General features: G+C 43.9%; 2 protein-coding genes across 4 annotated transcripts in view; one reads left to right on the forward strand and one right to left on the reverse strand.

Moving 5' to 3' along the window:
• Window positions 1-71: 71 nt before the first annotated feature.
• Window positions 72-13409, reverse strand: Arv1 (ARV1 homolog, fatty acid homeostatsis modulator). 2 transcript variants are annotated; one of them, XM_005404987.2, is made up of 6 exons: window positions 13177-13409; window positions 10292-10411; window positions 8524-8677; window positions 4211-4435; window positions 2862-3006; window positions 72-609 (listed from the first exon to the last, which is right to left on the reverse strand). In XM_005404987.2, exons 1-5 carry the CDS (start codon window positions 13330-13332, stop codon window positions 2864-2866), a joined length of 798 nt encoding a protein of 265 aa, XP_005405044.1. In that variant the 5' UTR covers window positions 13333-13409; the 3' UTR covers window positions 72-609; window positions 2862-2863. The 2 variants fall into 2 exon arrangements, with proteins under 2 accessions (XP_005405044.1, XP_005405043.1); XM_005404986.2 differs by having other exon boundaries at window positions 72-706.
• Window positions 13410-13468: 59 nt separating this feature from the next.
• The window catches only part of Ttc13 (tetratricopeptide repeat domain 13), a 59714-nt gene continuing 54119 nt past the window's right edge, over window positions 13469-19063 (forward strand). For both annotated transcript variants that reach the window (XM_005404982.2, XM_005404984.2), the window contains exon 1: window positions 13469-13784. In XM_005404982.2, coding sequence (XP_005405039.1) covers window positions 13559-13784 — 226 coding nt within the window. In that variant the 5' untranslated portion in view covers window positions 13469-13558. The remainder of the gene's footprint in view (window positions 13785-19063) is intronic.

Raw genomic sequence — 19063 nt, forward strand, 5'->3', positions numbered from 1 at the left:
CAAATATCTAAACATCTGTGCAGTGAATAAGCAAATAATGAAGAAAGAACAAGTGAAACAGGGAGGAGAAGGAAGGTGCTATTGTATCTATTTTTTAATAAATATTTTATTGAAATGTAATTCACTCCATACAGTGTTAACAATTCAGTGGGTTTTGTTTTTAGATCAGCTAATTTGAAAGAATATCTTAGTTACTGAACTGAAAATTTACAAAAACTTTATTTTGAAAAACTTTCAAAGTATTTTTTTTGTCGTGAGAACACAAAATTCAATCTGTAGCCAAAGAGGAACTACACATTTAAGGATATAAACTTGCCAAAGGAACAAAATTTAGATCTTTCATTACATGTGAAACACAAGTCCTACCCTGGGGCTGTTTACAATGTACAACTCAATGTACAACTGTGTGCAGACATCAATGTCCATGGTCACGCTGCGTGTGTGAATGCTTTGGCTGTTTCCAGGGTTGGGGGGAGGAACTGGATTTTCATTGCACGCCAAAGCCTTCTTTTCCAGGAAGCCTTCCCAAGTCTTTGTTTCACTTTCCTTACCAGAAAAAGCACTTCGTTTCTATGACACATCTTCTCTTTCAGATGCTGATGGTCACGCCTAACAGTGGAGAATAAGACTGTATGACAAGGGGGGAGGTCGTCTTCAGAAAGGCACCTTCTGCTGATGGTCAAGTGGGAATGCCCCCCAGCTGGCCCTGGTGATGGGAGACACGGACCTGTGGCACAAACTTTCCCAGAATCACACCTTCAGCCAGTTTTATTTGTCTGAGACAGGGTCTTGCTACATAGCCCAGGCTAGCCTTGAACTCACGGTGATCCTCCTGCTTCAGCCTCCCAAGTGCTAGAATTACAGGAACAAGCCACCATGCCCAGCCTTAGACAGTTTTAATGAGATATAGGCAAGTATAAAATATGTGTTAACATAAAGCAGGACAAGATGTTTGAAGTTTATTAAAGATACATGAGCTCTGGTGCACACCTGTAATCCTAGCACTGTGAGTTTGAGGCCAGCCTGGACTACATGGTGAGACCCCGTCTCAAAAAAAAGAAAAAAAAAAAAAAAAAAAGAAAAAAAGATACATGAGCTTTTTTTTAAATTTTTTTTTTTTTTTTTTTTTTTTGGTTTTTCTCCGGTACCGGGAACCGAACTCATGACCTTGCGCTTGCCAGGCAGGCGCTTTGCCATGAGCTTACTTCTCTAACTAGACTCTAAGTGACAGCCAACAAGGAGAAACACTTAAGGAAGAAGGAAATGATATCCCAGCCCTGGCATGGTCTAAGGACAATGCTGGCGACATAGCTGCCATGGTGTTGCCGAGACACAGTAGGCTGGAGAAGTGGGTATGGCACATGGAGAGCAGGCACCTGGGCGTTCTGGAGAGGATAGCTGCAGTGGGAGGTACACAGTGGGAAGCACACAGGCCACAGTCTTGGAGAAAAGTAAACGCCCAGGGCCGCACAGAAGTGAATGGGGTACTACAGGAGGGCACGAGCAGTACCAGTGTGGGGTGATGGCAGGCAGGGGCTGCTACATCCTCAGGCAGGAGGTGAGGACTGGGCTATAGCCTGAGGGAAAGAGGTGAGGGACATCGAAGGGGAGGGGAGGGGCAGGGACACATTGTACAGGAAAAAAATTGGTGAAGAAATGGAAAGAGGCGGTCCAAAATAAAGAGAAAGGTATGTGCACGGGCAACAGGCCGAGCCCAGTGGAGGCAGAGGACAAGTGGGGCAGGAGTGTCGCTGAAGCAGAGTGCAGTGGCACAGATGGAGGGGAAGGCGCACAGGGCGGCACCGCAGGGAGCGCGAGCAGCTCGGAGCCTGTCCCCGAGGTGGGGCATGGATACAGCGTTGCCCCTGGTCCCCGCCCTTCTGTGCTGTGCTCACACCCAGGACCCTGCGTCCTTGCATGGAGAGAAGGGAACCCCAAGGTCAGAAAGAGCCCTAGCGAGGCAGTGAGCATGCCCAAGGCAGAGGCGAAGGAGGAGTCACGGGAGGCAGCACAGGGTGAGGACCAATATAATACAAATACTCCAGTGAATTCCAACTTCTGTGTTTTGTTGGGTCATATTTTCTAACATTTGAGTCTTTCTCACTGGGTCTGAGGGGAGGGTCCCTGTGAGGACGGAGAGCAGCAGCCAGAGGTCCGCCAAGGGCCTGTGCCTGGCAGAGATGCTGCCTCCAGCAACTCAGCTGCTGCAGCCGTGTGACGGAAGACAGAAAGCTGGTAGGTTTCAAGGGTTTAACAGAGCAGCTCAACAACTGTCTACAGGGTCCAGGTGTGGCTCAAAAAGAGGTAAAGCTGGTCAGAAGTAAAGAAAGTTGGAGGTCCAGGTCAGTAGAGGTAAGGAAGGCAACAAAAAGCAGGAATGGTGTAAAGAAGGGGAGAAAATGGCTGGAAAGCGCAGGAGACAGGGGCTGTGGGATGAACTACAGTTGGATTTTAGTAGGGCAGGGCTGGGTTGGAGGCATTAGATTGAGGACAGGACCCTTGAAGCAATAAAAACGGAGACGTGGCTGTCACGGAGGATAACAAATGGAAAGATGCAATCAGAATTCAAGCAAATTGCAGGTGTGATGGGGCACGCCTGTAATCCCAGCACTTGGGAGGCAGATGCAGGAGGATTGCTGTGAGTTTGAGGCCAACCTGGGCTACAAAGGGAGTTCAAGTCCAGCCTGAATCGCACAGTGAGACTCTGTCTCCAAAAAGCAAATTAAAAAAAAAAAAAAAAAAAGAACTCAAGCAACGATGCAATACGTGTGCTTCTTCCAGGCACACGCTTATTTCCAGTGGCTCCTATCTAAGCTGAGAAGGGCCCGTGTCTGAGCACATGGACGTGGATGCTCTGGTACCTTCAGAAGTCCTGATCCCTATAGAAGGCACAGTCGCTGCCAACGTCCCACTCCATCTTCTGGAAGAAGTAGACCGTGCTGCTTTCCAGCACTAAGCCACTCAGGATGGCCAACAAGGACAGTATGCGGTTGATGTTCAGAGTCACTAGAAAAGAAAAAGCAGTCAATATGATCTTAAGAATTTGATTAAGGCATGATGATGTATGCTTGTAATTCCAATTGTCAGGGAGGCTGAGGCAGAAGAATCACCAGTTTGAGCCCAGCATGGGTAACTTTTAGTGAGACCATTTGGAAAAACAAAACGCAATGAAGTCCAGCTCAGGGGGAGAGCACTTTCCTAGCATGTGTGAGGCCCGGATTCAACCCCTAGTACTACTAAAAAAACAAAACACCAAACCAGGGCAAGGGATGTAGCCCAGTGGCACTTGCCTAGCATGTTCAAGGCCCTGAGTTCAATTCTCACTACTGCCTCAAAAAATAAAACAAAAAATTGACAGTCACATGTAAATTATGTGTGAACTGTCTTGTAAAGCTATGTTTTAGGAAATCTGCAGTCATTCTTATTATTAATCTACATGTGTCCTGTTCCACACCTCTGAGAAACCAAAGCCTTTGTATGAGACAGAGCCTTGAGCTTTTCCTAGAGTCAAAAGTAGGGTTCTGTCAACACAAAAGAGGAAGCCAGGCATGATAGCCCATGCCTGAAATCCCAGCACATGAGAGGCTGAGACAGGAGGGTCTACACAGCAAGACCCTGTCTCAAAACTAACCCAACCCAATCTAATCCAACCCAAGGGGAAAACAAAAAAGTGGATTCTAAAGTTACAAATAGAGTAACAAGAAAATGATACTACTAGTGTCACAGTTTACAAGATGACAAGTATATGATAAAAAGTATCAGGTAAGAAGTTCATTCAAAATAGTACTTTTCACAGTGCACAGGAAAATGGAGACATTTCTTGGCAGAGCAGGCACTGTTCTGATGTGGCAGGTGGCACCTGGCACCCCCTCCTGGCCTGACAACTGCCCAGCTTGGAACTCTGGGCAGGCTACCTGTTCTCATGGCCAGCAAGCTTATTCATGGACTAAAGATAACAATAACTGCACTACCAACCTCACTGGACAGAGAAGGCAGATAAAAACATGCTGAAAACTGTGAAGTACTATGTAGTTAAATTTAAAAAACACTAGGGCCCTCCACTGTTAGGTACCACAGATGTGCCAGGGACTGTTATTACTCTATGAAGGATACCCATGTTCAGCAGGTCCCATGAAACTTTCCCAGAACCATCACTGGAGGCTTCCATGAATGTTAAGGCAGTGAAGGCAGAGTGAAAACAGACCCCTACCTCTGATTGCTTGGAAATTTGACGTCAGGACAAACACTTTGATGAGCCTGAGGCACAGAGGTGTGTAGTCATGCTCCCAGATGACAGCTGGGATCAGCAGGAGCTTCCCATAGCTTGATAACAGTAACGCCTTCAGCAGCAAAATGAACTTGGGCTTTGTTTTTGCTGTCATGAGTCGTTTTACCCACAGAAAAGTAAAAATGCCAATAAAAAAGGCACTTTGTTCTAGGAGGCAATGAAAAATACAGATTTGTTGGTCTCCATCCAAACCATATTTCCCCTAAAAACAAACCTCAATTCCAAAAGACAACTTAGTTGACTTCTAAGAAATGACTTAGCAGATTTTCTTCTTCTTTTGTTTTTTAAAACTAGAGCCAGCCTTGGTGTAAAATCCTGTTGGTATGATTTTAAAAACATTTCAACAATTCTTTCACGAAGTTTTTTATCACCTATGAAGAAAAAGCAGCTCCATCAGAACTGTAAGCACCGCCTCTATGAAGGGCGTGCGATCCCAGGAAAGAGTGAAGCACAGGGGTGGAAGCTCCAACTCTGAACGGTGGGGCTGCCCTGGGAATGGTGCTGCACAAGCACGCACTTTTCTTTGTGGATTTTTTCACTATTTACTAAGCACTTATTATCTATAGGATGCTAAATATTGTTATCTAAATTGAAAGACTTCCCTTATTTGTTTTGTTTATTTATTTTTTGGGTACTGGGAATTGAACTCAGGGCCTTGCACTTGCCAGGCAGGCGCTTACGCCACAGAGCTATATCCCGGCCCTTTGGTTTTTTTTTTTTTTTTGATTGACTGATTGATTGATTTAGGGTTTTTTGAGACAGGGTCTCACTGTTGAATTCAGGCTGACCTTGACCTACATGGCCCAGGCTGGCCTCAAACTCACAGTAATCCTCAGCAGGCGTGCACCACATGCCCAGCTGCTTTAATATTTTTGAGTGCAATTCCTTATGTTTCTCAGAAAGGTCAGAGGAAGTGACACTTTGCCTGGTGTCTAGCAGTCAGGATACAGCAATGTGTTCAGCTCCTGTCAAGGAGGAGTTTGTGCTACTGTTTTTGTTGGAACTGCTAGTCCTCTGGTTGGCCACTTGCCTGCACTAAGAGGTCTGTCCCTCATTCTTTTCCTCTAAGCTGTGGTATGTTTCACTCTGGGATCTCCAGGTTTTTCTGGAACATATGCAGCACACTGTCACAGAAACAAACAAAAAGAAACAACTCCTCTCCTTTTTACATGTTTTTAAACTTAACACAGCCAAACTAAAGACATTCCAAATACAGATGATTAGGATCAGTAATTTAGGATGACAACTCCAGGTGCACAGTCTTCTAGGGAGCTAAGCTATCTCCCTTTAAAATAATTGAAGGGCTTGTCATCTGCATGACTCTACTTATGCAGGCAGATGGCAGAGTCTGAATTCAGGATTAAAGGATTAATAAAGTAATAAAAAAAAAAAAACCCTCTCTAACTGCAGGAACCACCTAACAAAGGATGGGTTGCTCTGTCACTGGAGACGGTCAGACACGTGTCAGAAATCTTGAGGAAAGGGGGTTTTCTTGTACCATGTTTAAGGTGGATGGGCTAAGCTCCACGCCTTTTTAGTTTAAGACTCTAAGACTCTGGACCATGGGTTTCACCAGCCCTCAGGGTCTGCACAATCCTCCTCCTCAGACCTCAGGGAGCCTTTGTCCCTGCAGGTTTTTGTGAACTGGGCCAGACGACAGGGGCTGCCGCGTGCCCGATGGGCACTGTGGTGCTGAGACACAGGTGGGTGGGGAGCCAGGAAATTTCTCCTGGCCTGGGCAGAGGCACTGACTCCTAGACTCTAAAGAAATTAGTCATTTATTTTTTCCTAAGTCTATTTCCATATCACTAGATGGGCAAAACCCCTAAACTATCAACACAGAGGATAGCTGTGAAAATGAGATTAGACAGTACTTGTACATGTAGTTCCTAAACTATAAAATGCTGTACTCATGTAAGATATTCTTAATAAACTCCTTTCAGTTTTTACAATATAATTAGGGATTAGATTAGGACACATAAAAAAGTGAAGTAACAGTTAAAAGGCATTTCTCCTTAAATACCAAAATATCCACTACAGAGTAGTAGTTAAGGAATTCCAAACTATATGAAAACAAGCCTTTTTTGTTAGTGGTTGTTTTTTTGTTTTTTGTAAGTTTTTTTGTGAGACAGGGTCTTGCTATGTAGTTCAGGCTGACTTTGAACTATGTAGCCCAGGCTGGCCTCAAACTCATAGTGATCCTCCTGCCTCAGCCTCCTGAGTGCCAGGATTACAGGTGTGTGCTGCCACGCCCAACTGCTGTGTCTATATTTTTAAAAAGAGGCTTTATGTGAGGAGGACTGCTGCAAGTTTGAGGTCAGCCTGAACTAGAGTGAGACCCTGTCTCAAAACATCAAACCAAACCAAACCAAACCAAACCAAACCAAACCAAACCAGGTATGTGTGCATTTGTGTGTGTGTGTATATATATATACACACATATATATGTATATAGATAGATAGATAGATAGTGGGGGGACAAATACCTTTAGAAATTTTATGAAGCTTTGCTTTTTTTTTTTGGTCTTTTTGAGACAGGGTCTCGCTATACAGTAGGCTGGCCTTGAACTCACTTTGTAGTCTTGAACTCACAATGATCCTCCTGCCTCAGCCTCCTGAGTGCTGAGATTACAGGTATAAGGCTTTGTTTTAAAGCTTAATTATGCTCCTGGGTTAGGAGATATGCTCAAGATGTATTTAATACTACTGTAATATGTAAATGTTCACATTCTGCTGTATATTTCAAATATTACTACACGGATAATGAAATTCACATTAAGTGTTTTCAAATCTCAGCAAAGTCCAAATTCTACCCAAAATTACTTATAAGAGCCAGGAACAGTGGTATATGTCTATAACACCAGCTACTAGGGAGAATGGAGCAAGAGGATTATCGAGTTTGAAGCCAGCTCTGTAGCCACACTCTGTTTTAAAACAAGAACAAATAACCCCAAAAATTGATGGAATGGACATCACAGTCAATAAGCTGTCATAAATCATAACAAATCCTAACCATAAGCTCTGAGAGGCAAAGATTTTTGTATTTTTCATAGATATATCTCTCTAGTGCCTAAAGGAATGACTGGTTTATAAGCTTTTAGCAAATAATTCTTAAGTATATGAATGATAATAGTGAATGAACAAGCAGAGTCTGATGGTGACTTGATCAGGTTAGAATGTGTGCATGTACATATGCAATCATTACATCAACTATACAAATGTTCATTGAGCACCGACTACAGACCAGGTACTTTACTAAGGGCTTGAGCTGTATCAGTGACCAACAGAGAGCCTCGCCCTCATTCTGTTTAGTAGAGAAGGCAGATCACAAAAGACAGTTAACAGCAGCTTCTGTGATAAGCACCTTAAAACAAGGCAGCGGGGGTGAGGTGGGGGTGGGGGTTGGGGCAAGATTCACTGAGGGGACGTTTCAGACCTGAGGGTTGCCAGGGAGCAGGCGTATGGACATTAGGGGCAGACACTCTGGTAGATGGAGCAGCCAGCCCAGAGGTCCAAAGGTGGAGTGTGAAGGCTCACCCTGTGTGTCTGAAGCGAGTTCCCTGTGGAGGCTGGGCATGAGAGACAGTTGCAACTGAGGTGGGGAAAGCTATGGGAGGAGGCGACAGGAGGAGCTGGGTTTTGGAGAAGACTTATTGGCTGTCCACGTGCAGCTGCTGAAGATGCTGGACAAAGGGCCTAGAGGTCCAGAGAAAGGTCTGAATTAGAGATGCACATCTGTAGTTCTGAGCAGAAGAGTGAGATGACTGAGAGAGTGAGGATGGCAGACAGGACAAAAGATATGTGATCTAGAACTATGACACTGGCATGGACTGGAGACTCAGTATTATAAAATAATATTTCACTATAGTTGAAGAGGTCTTTGAGTTGGGTAATCAGAACTTAAACTCACCTAGCAGGTAGCAGGTTAATGGAAGAGCTGAGAATTTAGTTGCGAGTCTTTTATTAACTATCTCCCCTTGCCCATGATTAAAAGCATCTGTCAAACCAGGTGTGGCAGCACACACCAGTAATCCCAGCACTCAGAGGCTGAGGCAGGAGGACTGCTGCAAGTTCCAGGTCAGCCTGGGCTACAAAGTGAGTTAAAGGCCAGCCTGAACTGCAGTGAAACCCCGTCTTAAAAGAGCCAAAAAGAAAAAATAAAAAAGAGCATGTGTCTTAGTTTTAGTCAAATAGTTAAATTCTATTTAAGAATGGAAAGCAAGGTGTCTCCTTACCTAGAGAAGCAATTGCAAACATTCTGTAAAAATCCCACTCCTTGGCATATCTAATCAAGTCATCTGGGGCGGTGTTCTGGTTTGAGTCTTGAAGCTGCCACCACCTCAGGTATGCTTCACAAAGCAAACAAAACATGCAGAGTTTTCCATGGATCTGACAGTCAAAAGACATTGCCACTCAATCAGGAAAGCAGCACTCGATACTTAGTATCAACAGGCACAGGTAAGTGTAATTTTGAGGAACATCTTAGCTTACAAGGTTTAACCTCCTATAATCCAACCTTGTGATTCCCAGTGTGCTCTGAAGTTTGACAATCAATGCGCTGGGGATTTAAAAAATGCCCTGGTTACTTCACTGGAGGGGCAGGCTGGGGATAAATGAACTGCATCATTATTGTCGACCTTAGCCCAAATTTAGGATTGGAAATAGCAACAGTGAACACCCAGTAAATTTAGTTTCTGATACACAATAAACAATTTACTGTAAGTATGTTTCATGCCATTTTTGAGACATACTAAAAATTTTCATTGTTTACCTGAGTTTCAAATTCAACTGGATGTCCTGTATTTTAATCTGTCAATCCTGCCCAAACTATTGAAGAGTTTACAATTCAACCACTAAATACATATTTTTAAAAATCCATCTTTTATTTATTTATTTTTGGTACCAGGAATTGAACTCAGGACCTTGTGCTTGCTAGGCAGGGGCTTGTGCCACTGAGCGATAGCCCCAGCAAAAACTCAACTTTTAAAATTAGGACTTTTCTGACTAAATTCAATGTTGTTATTTATTGTATATATTCCCTAACAGCAGAGTATAGAATGCAAGAATTATGTTTAACGCTTTTCTCTGAATGTCTGTTTACTTCTTTTAGATTTTTCTCTCTACCCAGATATGTTTAATTTTGTTCTGTTCAGAATCAGTGATTCTGTTTCAGTAAGTAACCCCCTAAAGGCAATACAGATTATAGCTGTCAGCTTCCTAACACACCTTTTCAAATTCTATACCTCAGGAGGTTGAGGCAGGAGGATCGCTGTGAGTCTGAGGCCAGCCTGGGCTACACTGTGAGTTAAAGGCCAATCTGAACTACACAGGAAGACCCTGTCTCAAAAAACAAAACAAAACAGAACACACACACAAAAAATCCATACTTGTTACTGTAGAAACTTCCAGACATATTTAGAGAAAAGATCTACCTTCCAATTAGAATTTTTATCTTTTAAAAAAAAATTTATTTATTTATTTATTTATTGGGTTTTTTTTCCTGTACCGGGAATCGAACTCAGGACCTTGCACTTGCCAGGCAGGCGCTGTGCCGCTGAGCTAAACCCCCAGCCCCTTATTGATTGATTGATTGATTGATTGTCTTTTTTGAGACAGGGTCTCACTATGCAGTTCAGGCTGGCCTTGAGCTCACTTTGTAGCCCAGGCTGGTCTCGAACTTGCAACAATCCTCCTGCCTCAGCCTCCCGAGTGCTGGGATTGCAGACATGCACCACCATGCCCGGCTGTTCTTTTTTTTTGTAAACAGGGTCTTGCTTTGTTCAGGCTAGCCTCAAATTCACTATGCAGTCCAGGCTGGCCTCAAATTCATGTCAATCCTCCTGCATCAGCCTCCCAAGTAATGGGATTACAGGTGTGCACCACCACCCCCACCTAGATTATTTCTTTTTATATTTTTAAATTCTGTTCAAAATTGTTATTCTTATAAAATGCACATGCACTATTAAGTAACATTAAAAAGTTTTTAAAATTATCACAACTTACGTTTATTTTAGTATTGAAAAGAATATGCCTGTAGACCTGGGCTTTGCATAAAATAGCATTAATCAAGATGATAACAGGATCATACTCGATATATTTATCTACAAGTTTCTGGCAGGATTTCTGAAATAACACAAGATAACATCAGAACAAGCAAATTAATACAGTGTGAAATCTTGAACTTCAAAATAATACTCTACTCACACAGCAAATAAGGCAAAATCAACACTTAACTAAACTTCCCATTGGGTACAAAATGTTCACTTTGTAAGAAGGGGTTTCACAAGTGACTAAATATAAGTGTCTAGGCTAGAAATATTAGTATTTCATCTCACATTTGGGAAGCTAAAAAGATACTTGATTTAAAGACTAATTCCAGGCAGAAAAGTATTCCAGGAGAGTTTACTTTTAATTTGTGGGAATTGTTATGAATGAATCTGTAATGCACTTTTCTGGCTGCTAACCTGTTGTCTATCAGCAATATGGCCCCCACATTGTAGTTCCTGAAATAGGATTTTGAGAAAGATGTTCAGCAAAATTCCCTGCTCCCTGAACTTCTGAGAGCTACATATAGGTAAGGAATGGGGCACAGTGCCAACAATCTTGAGGTGGCAGAAACCAGGGAAGCTTGGGTTTTCCTCTAATAATACCAAGGATGCAGAAGGAAAATGGTCCTCTACAGTGGAGACAGTGGAGAGTGGAAAGAACTGGGTGGTGTGGTCTGGGTCCAGGTCACCAAAATCTAGGCTCTCCAAGGTCACCATTTTAGAGTTCAGGATCTCTGGACATGTGATTACAATTCATCAAATTGCAACACCATTAAAATATGGACATATGAAGCAGTATTAAACCAAAGCTGCATTAATGCTACATTTCAGCACCAAAAAAATGAATGGGTACCATTCCAACAAGACATTTTCAAACTCTGGCAGGATAAAATAGAAATAGAAGTGGGTATACAAACATACTAGGATGGCCTTTTAGTTTCATCAAAGCACTAGAAGAAAACTGAACTGCATTGCAGAATATTAACCCTGCACGTCAGCATCATGAAATATTGGATTTCCTTCCACAGTAAGTTTCTCCATTTCATTCACTACAATAAATAGGTATGTTTTTCCAGTCATCAAGTGAACTGGTGAAGGCAGATGTGTTACTTCCTCAAACTTAAATCTATCTAACAAAACAGGCATAAGGAATTCATGTTTTTGCAGCTCTTTACCTGAGCAAAGAGTGAGCTGGCACCTAAACAGAAGCTAGAGTCAGAAATCATATGATCACGACAGGCTATTTTATACACCCTGTGCAACTCACAGGGAGTACACTTTCTCTCTTCCTGCATATGAGATCTGAAGTCCAGAAACGCTAATTCATTTCTAGATGAAACCACCAGGAGTTCCAGGATACTCTTCTCTGTCCTTCAATAAAGTTCTCTATACCCCATTTTCAGGCAGTACCACAAGTGTAAGACTCGGTGACTGGAAAATTCTTAGAAGCAGGCAGGTAGAAACCAGCGCTAGGGAGGGGAGCAGCTCCTGCTTCTTTTGCATCCACTTGTTTGGTAGATGCATGTAGACTGGCTACTACATTCACAAGAACTCTCTTTTCAGTCACTTACGAATCCTTTCCAAGATACCAGCTAATCACCTAGAGCCATTCATCTAACCTTGAGGGCCTTACAGTTTAGAAGGCTCAGACAAGTGTGCTATCACGTGGTCTGATAAGTGTTACAAGGGGATAACTTCGTGATAGGAAACCAATGAAAGAGGCAGCTCCCGTACCATATGACATGCTGTGGGCACTGCCCATTTTCCCTGCAGAGCATGATAACCAACAGGAAATTCATTCAGGTCTGCTAGCCCTTCTCATTCATTTAGATCTAACTTTTCTTTGTTCTCCTTGTAGTATCTGCGTTCCCTATAAGTGCTCCTCTGTTTCTTTCTCCTGCCTTCACTTGAAATGTATGCAGGAAAACCACACACGTGCACACACACACACACACACACACACACACACACACACAGATATACTAGAACATCTTACTAGGAGCTATATTTAAAGTACCATATTACTTTTGGTAAATACTTTTTTTTACTTTGGCAAAATTATTCCATTCCTTATCATCTACTACCAAATAGACAAAGATCCTGAAAAGAAAAACTTTTTGTTTAAGTAAACACAGCACAAGGGCCTCAAACACACCACCTCCGTCTTCACTTAGCTGTGACATGCTTTGTCCTGCTAACATTCTCCACTTCACTGATGAGCCACACTTTGTAGAAAATAAACTGGCTACACTATCTTTTCATGAATATTATTCTTGCTGCTTTCTTCTGTATCATCATCGCAAAGACTACTTCTTTCCCTACTTCCCTCTTCCCCTACTTATCCTATTTAATTTTAGCTTTACAATAAGCAAACATGTATTTTAAAATGGAACACTCTGGGCTTTTAAGCTTCTCAATGGCGGGACTGTGTGTCTTACTCGCCTTTGCATCCAGCCTCCCAGAGGCGGGAACTAAGTATCTTAATAGTGACTGGAACGGAAACTTGATAATCTTCAAAGAGTCTAGGCTTGTTTCTGTGATGAGTTTACACTAGATACCTGTGCGCTTGGAATAGGCCAGCGCCCCAGGTTACTAAGGGTACTGTGTGTCCGTAAGCACAGGTAAACTGTGAAAGCTGAATGGGAAGGCACGCTTACCTTGAACAGTGGACTTTAAAGGCAACGGCTGAAAGTTGGCACGCAACTAACTTCCGTGTCCTAGCTGCCCGGCCCGGCGCCCAAACGCCCCTTGCCCGCTGCGCTCCGCGGCACAAGCCAGAGCGGAGCCCCAGCCTCCCACGCACCGGGCGGTGCCACTGCCCTCGCCCGCCCCCGCACTCACGCAGACGGTGAGCTTCAGCACGCCGTGGTTGTAGTCTCGGTATAGCTCGCTGGCCTCCTGGTTGCACTCGATACACCGGTACAGGGCGGGGGATGACACGGCCTCAGCCATCTCCTCCGCGCCCTTCCCGGGCCACCGGCCCGCTTGCCCAACCATTTTCCTGGTAGCTAAGTAAGCAAGTGCTGGTGACTGACGGAAGTCGTCAGGTCAGGACCGGAAGAGGTCTTACGCCGGGCCTGCTGGGCTTGGTAGTCTGGACACAGGGCGCGGGCCAGGGGCTGGCAAGGCTGGGACTACGACTCCCGGCAGGCGCTGCGCCCGTCCGCCTCGCCCACCTGCTCGCTACGGGACAAGCACGGCCGCGCGTGCGCCGTGCTTGAAGATGGCACCTGCGGGCCGCGAGCGCCGGTGCCGGGGCTGCGCGGGGGCTCGGGCGCTCCCGCTAATCTTGCTGCTGGGGGCTCTGGCCTATTCGCGCGCCACGGAGCACTACTCGCCGCTGTCCCTGCTCAAGCAAGAATTACAGCACCGACAGCAGCAGGAGGGCCCGGCGGGTGGCGGCTGCCCGCAATCGGGGGACTGGGCGGACCAGTACCCGGCAGACTGCGGTGAGTGGGCCGGCGGCCGCGGACAGAGGGGACAGCCGGGGTATGTGCCTGGCGTCGAGCCGCTTCCTCGAGGTTGAGTACCAGGGAGGAAGAGGAGGAGGGAAACCCCGCAGCATCTGCTCGGGTTTGGCACCACCTCCCGCCCCCCGGTTACCCCCAGGCGTACAGCTCGTGGGCACTGCAGCTGGGCCGCTCATTCGCTGAAGTCAGGCGCTGTTGGCCTGTTTAGTAAATCTTGGCAGACGCCTTTGGGCAAAACACGGACGTTTTTTCTTTTCCATTTTGTTATTTATTTATTTATTTTTTAACCTTCAGTCTCTCTTCTATTCCTTCCCCCATTGTGAATTCCCTTGTAACTTGCTTTGGAAAGGATGGAGGTCTCCCGCTGTGGGAACTGGATGGTTGCTGTTAAGGACCACTGCAGTGCTCTTTAACACCGTACACCTGCGAAGACAATATCTGTTTTTTTTTAACTGAGATGAAATGTCAAAATTAGCGCAATCTGATTTCCTTTTGGCGCAGTCTGCCTTCCGAGAGGAAGTCTCACTCGCGGACGGGTGACTTCTTTATTTTGTGGTAGGCCTTGGCTGATAATAGCATAAATACCGTAGCCAGCACTACAGACGGAAAAAAGAGTGGCTATTACCCACATTACTTTCTGGGTGCTGTGCGAATGAATTACTTGTTGGCAATATTGTCTCTGTGAATTGGAGATGCTGTTTGCCTAAATACAGGGTTTTATTTTCTCACAAAAATGCTGTGAGGGGAAGGAGAAATAGCTTGACAGGAGGTGTCTGCTGTGTGCCAGGTATTGTTGTAAGTACACTTGGTCCATTTGTCTCATATACAGGTCTGTGAGAACGGCAGTACTACCTTTCTGAATGGCAGCCCCTTATCTGAGGCCCAGTGGAAATACCATCTCCTTGAGGTCTAAGCTGTAGAGGGAGGAACCTCTTAAGTCCTCTGCAGACAGTTTTTGTCTTGCCCACCCACTGGCTGTAGTATGAAAGCACACCTGTGGTGCTCACCTGCCTAGCCTTTGAATTGCGCAAATCTCTTCCTCTCGTCTCTCCTCCTCCCATTCCCCTTTCCCATGCCCCTCACTTTCACCTTCCTCTTCCCCTTTATCCCCTCCTCTCTTCTTCCTGTCTCTTCCCCTTCTCCTCACCCTTCCCTCCTTACTCATTGGTGATCACTGGCTAGAGGAGACTCAGGTTCTGGGCAGCAAAAAGTCAACTGGTATCCTTCATGCAGGTAGCTTGTTTCATTCTATGGCATCAAGATTATATGCCAGTATTGAAGAATCCTTGTTTGAACCAATTCTGACTTGTGTTGAGATTTCTTCCCAGGTAATGATAAATGCAGTTTCTTATAAATAAGGCCATTGGAGGAGCCTGTCTGTCTGCTGCTCCATTCCCTCACATGTGAAAACATTGTCTGATGTTCCCTGCTTCAGAGGAGGAAGCTATGAGGCTCTGAACATAATGTATTTAGATATTTTAGTTTTCTTTATATCTACCCCATGCAGTGCTTTTTTTCTCAGTTGGGATTTAAAATGAGCCATTGCAAGTGAGTAGCATGTGTCTTCTCAGTGAGTCTTCACACAGCCTCCCCTGGGCTGATGTGCATATCCAGTACCTGCCAACAAGTCCTCAAGATGTGCAGAGCACTCAGCCTGCAGGTCATTGCCACAGCCAACAGCCCACTACTTGGGGCTCCAGCCATTTCCTTCAGCGTTACCGGTGATGTATGTGACAAAAGCTCTCTCTGGTGCTGTAGAGGCTTAAAGCCTGTCATTTCTCCCTCTTCACTCTGCCAGTTGTGTAGAAGCTGGACTCTGTGAAGGATTTATAACTAAGCATGTCCTACCTGCAAGAGTCGGGGGTGAAGTTGTGTTCTCTGTCTCCAGAGTCCCCATATGACTGACATAGTGGTCTAGACAAGTGCCAGTGTCAGGATCTGAAACTGATCAGTGCTTCACAATGACACAGACCTGGCCTCACCAATTGTCAGTCTTGCCATTGACTCTTGGCTTGCCTGTCTAGCCACAAATGTTTGTATCACAATAGCCTCTGCATGGAGGGCAAGCAGTGCACTACTGTTCAGACTGTTTCTTGCAGCTTTCAGGTGCAAATGGCTGAGTTGGTGCCTATGTGGGTCTAAATCTACACATTTTGATGACTGGAATACATATTATGACAGAACCCCCAACGATTGTAGGTGCAGAGACAGCTGCTGGTGGGAGCACTAGTCCATGGGTATCACAGGGAAATGGCAGAAGCAGCAGGTTACTACAGCACCATCAAGGGGAATCTTGGTCCCAGAGAACACACAGTATAATCCGAAGATCTACTGCTGAAGTGACAAGCATGCCATGTGTCTCACCTTGAATTTTATGTCTTCCCTGACCCATAGATTTTTCCTCTGGTACAGTTTTACATTTCTGTTTTATTTGAAAAGCATCCATAACCACAAACTTAAGATCTTCTCTCCTTATTTTCCTGTGGAGAAAATACTGTTTTTTTTAAAGTACCCGACACTAAATATATATAAATATATATATATAAATATATATATAAATATATGTATGTGTGTGTGTATATATATAAAATTTAAAATAAAATTAAAATTTTCCTTTTTTTATTACCTTGACTGTCTTTTTAGTTTGCAATTATGGAAGGAAATAATGAACACAGATTTTCCTTCAACTCTCCCTATTTTCCAGTTACATACAGTAGTTATAAACACTCTGCATTCTTGTGATGCTCATGGTACTATTTGCCCCCACTTACTCAAGAGGAAACTAAAGCAGAGAAGTTAAGTAAGGATGAACTGTAAGAAATAGAGTCTAGATTTGAATCTGACCTTCTATTTATATCTCTCTAGTAATATTTGCATATTAATACAATTTCTTACTAATGTTTACACATTCACCTCAGGGCCATAATTTGTATGTCTTCCTGCCAGGTGGCTTGAACCACTAGTGATACGTACATGACTGTCCCATTGGGTGGCTTTTTATTTTTATTAGTAAAAAGACCTATAAAAGTGGTTAAATCTGTTCATACATCAGTGCTACAAGCTGCCAGATGGGACAGTCATGCATATTCAAGCCACGTGCAAAGGATGTGTTAATGATAAAATTCTGTGCCGTTAAACTTTATTTGTTGCAAGTTGTATTCTTAAACTTCCAGATTTCAGGTTAGACATACATAAAAGGATACCTCAGTGATTATAATATTTTGAACTGGAATGGATCTGTTCTTTCACTGAAAACCTATTTGTGTGTCTGTCAATTCTACTTGGCGTCATCTCCTTCCCTGTGTGAAGCCTGCATCCTGGTGAGGAGGAAATGCATATAGCATGGGTCCAATGGGTCTTGAATGGAGCAGCACAAAAGGATACAAAATAGTGTGGGCATCACCCGAAGAAGTGGCCAGAGAAGGCCTCTGCTGAGCGGAAGTGGAGCTCTGAATAGGGGGAGATTTGGAGAGGTCTTAGAGATGACTTTTTTTTTGAGACAGGGTCTTGCTATGTATATATTTCAAGCTGGCCTTGAACTCACAACAGTCCTCCTGCCTCAGCCTTCCAAGTACTGGGATTACAGGCATGTGTCACCATGACTGGCTAGAGATAGTTTATTGATTCCCTAATTTTACAGGTTTGGTAGACCAAGGTCTAGGCCAATTGTAACCTCCTTCAAGAATTCAAGTTTCTGCCTTTTTTTTTTTCTATGAAAGTTCAGGGGTAGCGTTCATTTTGCAACGATCTGCCTGCCTCAGCCTCCTGAGTGCTGGGATTACAGGCGTGTGCCACCACGCCCTACAAAAGTGTGAGTTTATGTGATTTTTTTTTTTTTTTTACCTGGCAGGTCTTTGGCTGCTCTGAGGTGACAGTCTAGTATTTGACACCTTTAGGGTAATTTTCAGATAGCTACCTACATCCCAGTGGTGACTTACCTGGCTCTGTGTTGAATGTCTCAATCAATTTGAATGATTAATTTACAGCCTTAAGTAATTTTCTTTAGTTTATCAAAATGAATAGTTACAGAATTGAGATTGTTTTCTTCTCTTACAATTTTTTTGTGGAAAGCAAAAGAGCATTTAGTGTCTAATTTTTGCCAGAAAAATAAGTGGTGAGATGTAGATTGCTGCTATGGATGGTGTCTTGGTTGTTGAAGGGTGGGTCATTTAAATACAGGAAATTGATCTTACAACACAGAGAAGTTGCTGTGCTTAGAGGCAGTGGGTCATAAATAGAAGGAAACTTATATAATGAGAACTGTTTCCTTTTCGGTTCTTGAAGGAAGTTAACCGAGTTTTGTGTTCTGTGGAAAGGCTGTGATAACCCTTTCTGCTAGAATATGTACTCTGTCTTTTCCCTGGCTTGGTTTTCTGTGTGACCCTCCCTGGTTTTGTGAGGTCCTCTGTAGAGCTCTTCTTCAGGGCTGACTGGTGGCATTTCCCAGGTAGGAGACTGAGGCCTGAGGGAGGAGAGAGCTCTGTCCACCAGCACTACTGTGGGTTTTTCTCCTGGAGACTAAACAGCATCTTTGAGAAACTGGCCTGGTTTAGTTAGAAGCAGCATTTGAAGTACAAGCCCTATGAAAAGATGGCCTGTGATATTTCTAGACCTGTTTACTTGGCACAGATATCTGTGTCACTAAGAATTATGTTACCTTTGAGAAAGTCTAGGCACCACCAGACATATGATATAGGCTACATGCCTTGTTTTTTTGTGGGTTTTTTTGAGACAAGGTTTTACTATGTTGTTTAGGCTGGCCTTGAATTCACTATGTAATCCAGGCTGGCCTGGAACTCAGGGCAATCCTTGTACCTCGGCCTCCAGAGTACTGGGGTTATACACATGTACCACCATACTGCTATGGCAAATGTAAACACGACAGGACACCCAGGATTTGAAGACATTTATTTTACATCAATGGGCACTGATTGGAATCACTCCCAAAATATTAGGCCCTGGTCTCTGGTAGTCTAGGTCTTTAATATGATGCACAAATGGGAGGTACAAAGGGAGACAGAACAGCCTGGCAGTTCTTCTGATTTGCTAGCAGGGTGAGATCATCAGTTACAAGGCTAGATTAATGGTCATGAAGCTTGGTACAGTCAGGCATCCTGCATGTTCAGTTATGCTGTTGTGGTTACAGGGATAAAGAAAGTAATTGCAAAGCCATGAAGCAGTTACAGAGCTAGGCAGTTTCAAAAGAACAGAGTTTTAAAAAGAACAGTTTCTCTTTTACAGTTTTTCCCTTTCATTTC

Source organism: Chinchilla lanigera, unplaced genomic scaffold (assembly GCF_000276665.1).
Source record: "Chinchilla lanigera isolate Chin_1 unplaced genomic scaffold, ChiLan1.0 scaffold00091, whole genome shotgun sequence".
Classification (NCBI taxonomy): domain Eukaryota; kingdom Metazoa; phylum Chordata; class Mammalia; order Rodentia; family Chinchillidae; genus Chinchilla; species Chinchilla lanigera.

Excerpts from the sequence above, each read along its gene's own strand:
- Arv1 (XM_005404987.2), bottom strand. The coding sequence starts at position 13,332 with ATGGTTGGGCAAGCGGGCCGGTGGCCCGGGAAGGGCGCGGAGGAGATG. Across the intron at positions 8,678-10,291 it reads TTTTCAATACTAAAATAAAC|ATCCATGGAAAACTCTGCAT; the intron begins GTAAGTTGTGAT and ends TTTGACTGTCAG. Across the intron at positions 3,007-4,210 it reads AAATTTCCAAGCAATCAGAG|TGACTCTGAACATCAACCGC; the intron begins GTAGGGGTCTGT and ends TTTCTTTTCTAG.